The 2,459-nt window shown below is 41.2% G+C and overlaps 1 protein-coding gene across 1 annotated transcript in view; it reads left to right on the top strand.

Moving 5' to 3' along the window:
• LOC119417367 (galactose-specific lectin nattectin) overlaps window positions 1-1,869 on the top strand; it is a 6,897-nt gene extending 5,028 nt beyond the window's left edge. Inside the window, exon 9 of the mRNA XM_037684570.1 lies at window positions 1,663-1,869. Within this exon, the coding sequence (XP_037540498.1) occupies window positions 1,663-1,730 (68 nt within the window). The 3' untranslated portion in view covers window positions 1,731-1,869. The remainder of the gene's footprint in view (window positions 1-1,662) is intronic.
• Window positions 1,870-2,459: the final 590 nt, after the last annotated feature.

Raw genomic sequence — 2,459 nt, 5'->3', positions numbered from 1 at the left:
ACACCCGTGATATAGACGGTTCTTAAACTGCAGCTGTGGGCCGCACATCATCACTCCAGGGGCCACAGCTGGCCCTCGGGCCGCACTTTGGACACTCGCACTCTAAACACTATTAAGTAAGATCCGTTTTTAAAATGTTGTCCTGGGCTGCTCGAAGCAACGTGTCTCAGAATGTCGTGATCCTTAATTATTGTGTTTTAAACATTCACGCAGTTGCAATCCTAATTTTTTCTTTATTCATTCATTTCTAGTCCTGTAAATATCTGCATGTAGTTCCTTCCATGGTTTTCAGTCGATTTCAGACATCAAAACATTTAGTTTGTTCAGGACATCACAGCTGTGACTTTTTGTCGTTATATGATTTAAATTTTTGAAATATTCTGTTTATCAGCTGTTTTTTTCTTCATTGAAACACATTCAGTGAAATCCAGACTGTTGACGTTTAAAATCTATTTCAGCTTGAAGTCCATTCAAACTTGAAACAACCGAAGAATCGTTAAAGTTTCACTGATTGTTTCGGCTTTTTGAAATCTTGAATTGTTTTTCTAAAATCGCGCTTTAAGTTTGATGAAATGTGGCGTCCCTCTCGTCTCGTGCAGCATTGCTGCGACTTTCCCTTAAGATTCAACGTCTTCTCCGCCTAGATGTCCACGTGTAACGTCTGTTCACGTGTAACGTCTGTCCACGTGTAACGTCTGTCCACGTGTAACGTCTGTTCACGTGTAACGTCTGTCCACGTGTAACGTCTGTCCACGTGTAACGTCTGTCCACGCTGCTTTGCTGCGGCAGGTTTGGTTGATGCCTCAAGTCGTGCCCTGTCCAGGACACGGACTGAGAGGTCTTTTTTTAAACCGTCTCTCCTCGTGTTTTCTTCCCTTTTCTCATCTACGCAAAATATTATTCTGAAGAATAACGAGGGCTGCACTTTTTATAGCCGCAGCTTCGTGCACGCCGCAGCTTCGTGCACGCCGCAGCTTCGTGCACGCCGCAGCTTCGTGCACGCCGCCCATCTTCGGACGACTTGCATGTTCGCGCGGTGTCTCGGTGCGACGCCAATAAAGTTTATTCTGATTCTGATTCAAACATGAGCATCTCTGACCATTCTTTATTTTTAACTTGTTCAGCGTCTGGACTGTGACTGTTTTCAGCCACTGCTCAGCTAATTTAGCTTTGTTCAGCTGTTTTCAGGTTTTCTTGTGCCTTTTTTAAAATTTTTGCTTTTTTTCAACCAGTTTTTAAATTAAAAAAAGATTTTATATATTTGTTCAGTTACTGGACATCTGAAGCTGAAGTTTGTAGTAGAAGTTCAGCACAACCTCCAAAACAAACTGCGCGCTAATAAATATTATTTTCCTGATAATTTCAGCTTTTTATGTTCTTCGTCTTCTTTCTGATGATATTATAAATTTCTTACTTGTTTCAGTTTAAAGTTCAGCTTTTCTCTGCTTTTTTGTTTTCTCTACATCTAATCTGAGCATTTTGGTTCCTTTTAGTTTATTTTGGCTGATTTCAGAGTTTGGTTGGAACATTTCAGCCTTTTTCTAATAATTTCAGGGGTTTTTGCTCGATTCAGCTTCTTCTACACATTTCTGCTGCTTTCAGCTTTCTTTTAGTTAGTTTTTAACAAAGTTCAAGGGTTCAGATTCAGTTTCTGTTTTGCAGGAAAGGCTTCCATCAACAACGCGAACTGCAGCCAGAAGACTTCTTTTGTCTGCACCAAAGAGCCGTAGGCCGCTTCTGTCGTCCCGACTCGATGATGTCGCTTCCAGGAGGACGCCGAGCCTCGATGACGTCACTTCTGGGAGAAGTTTTGACACATCGGATGTCTCCTGGTTCAAACTCATACATCAAATAAATGCATGTTCTTCACAAGCGTCTGCAGTTCTCTGATGGAGCTTGATGTCTGAATGATGTCAGAAGTTTTCACGTTATTTCACATGTTTACGCGGCCAAATGGACATTAACGTGTACAGAGATTAACAACATGTTTTGCTAAACACAAGGTTGAAAATGTCAAGTTAATACCTTTCATAAAGTCTCCTGATCACCTGCCGCTGAAAGAGTTTTGTGTGGAAGTAGAGCGAGCTAACGAGGGCGACCTTTATTGACCTCACTTTACTACAATCAGAGCTCCTGGTGAGTTCCAGGTCAGTTCACAGACCAGTTAGAGGTTCTTTAATTTATTCACACTTTCACTGGTCACAACTCAACCACTAAAGTGAAATTCAGTTATTTACAGGGAACACTGTTAATTATTCAATATTTACTGGATGAGGAGAAGGCGGCGTTAGTCTTTAAGTTTTATTACAAATTTAACCTGAATCAAAAATAGAATCAACATAACACAAAAAACTAAGAATATGGAGAATAACAGTTTGATAATAAAAAATCTCTGGTGCTGAGGTCACCGAGGTGGTTACAAAGCTCCTCGGTGGCAGGGCCCCGGGGGTGGATGAGAT

This window comes from Nematolebias whitei, chromosome 11 (genome assembly GCF_014905685.2).
Source record: "Nematolebias whitei isolate Nwh7 chromosome 11, NemWhi1, whole genome shotgun sequence".
NCBI lineage: Eukaryota > Metazoa > Chordata > Actinopteri > Cyprinodontiformes > Rivulidae > Nematolebias > Nematolebias whitei.
This window is presented reverse-complemented; position numbering and strand designations above follow the sequence as displayed.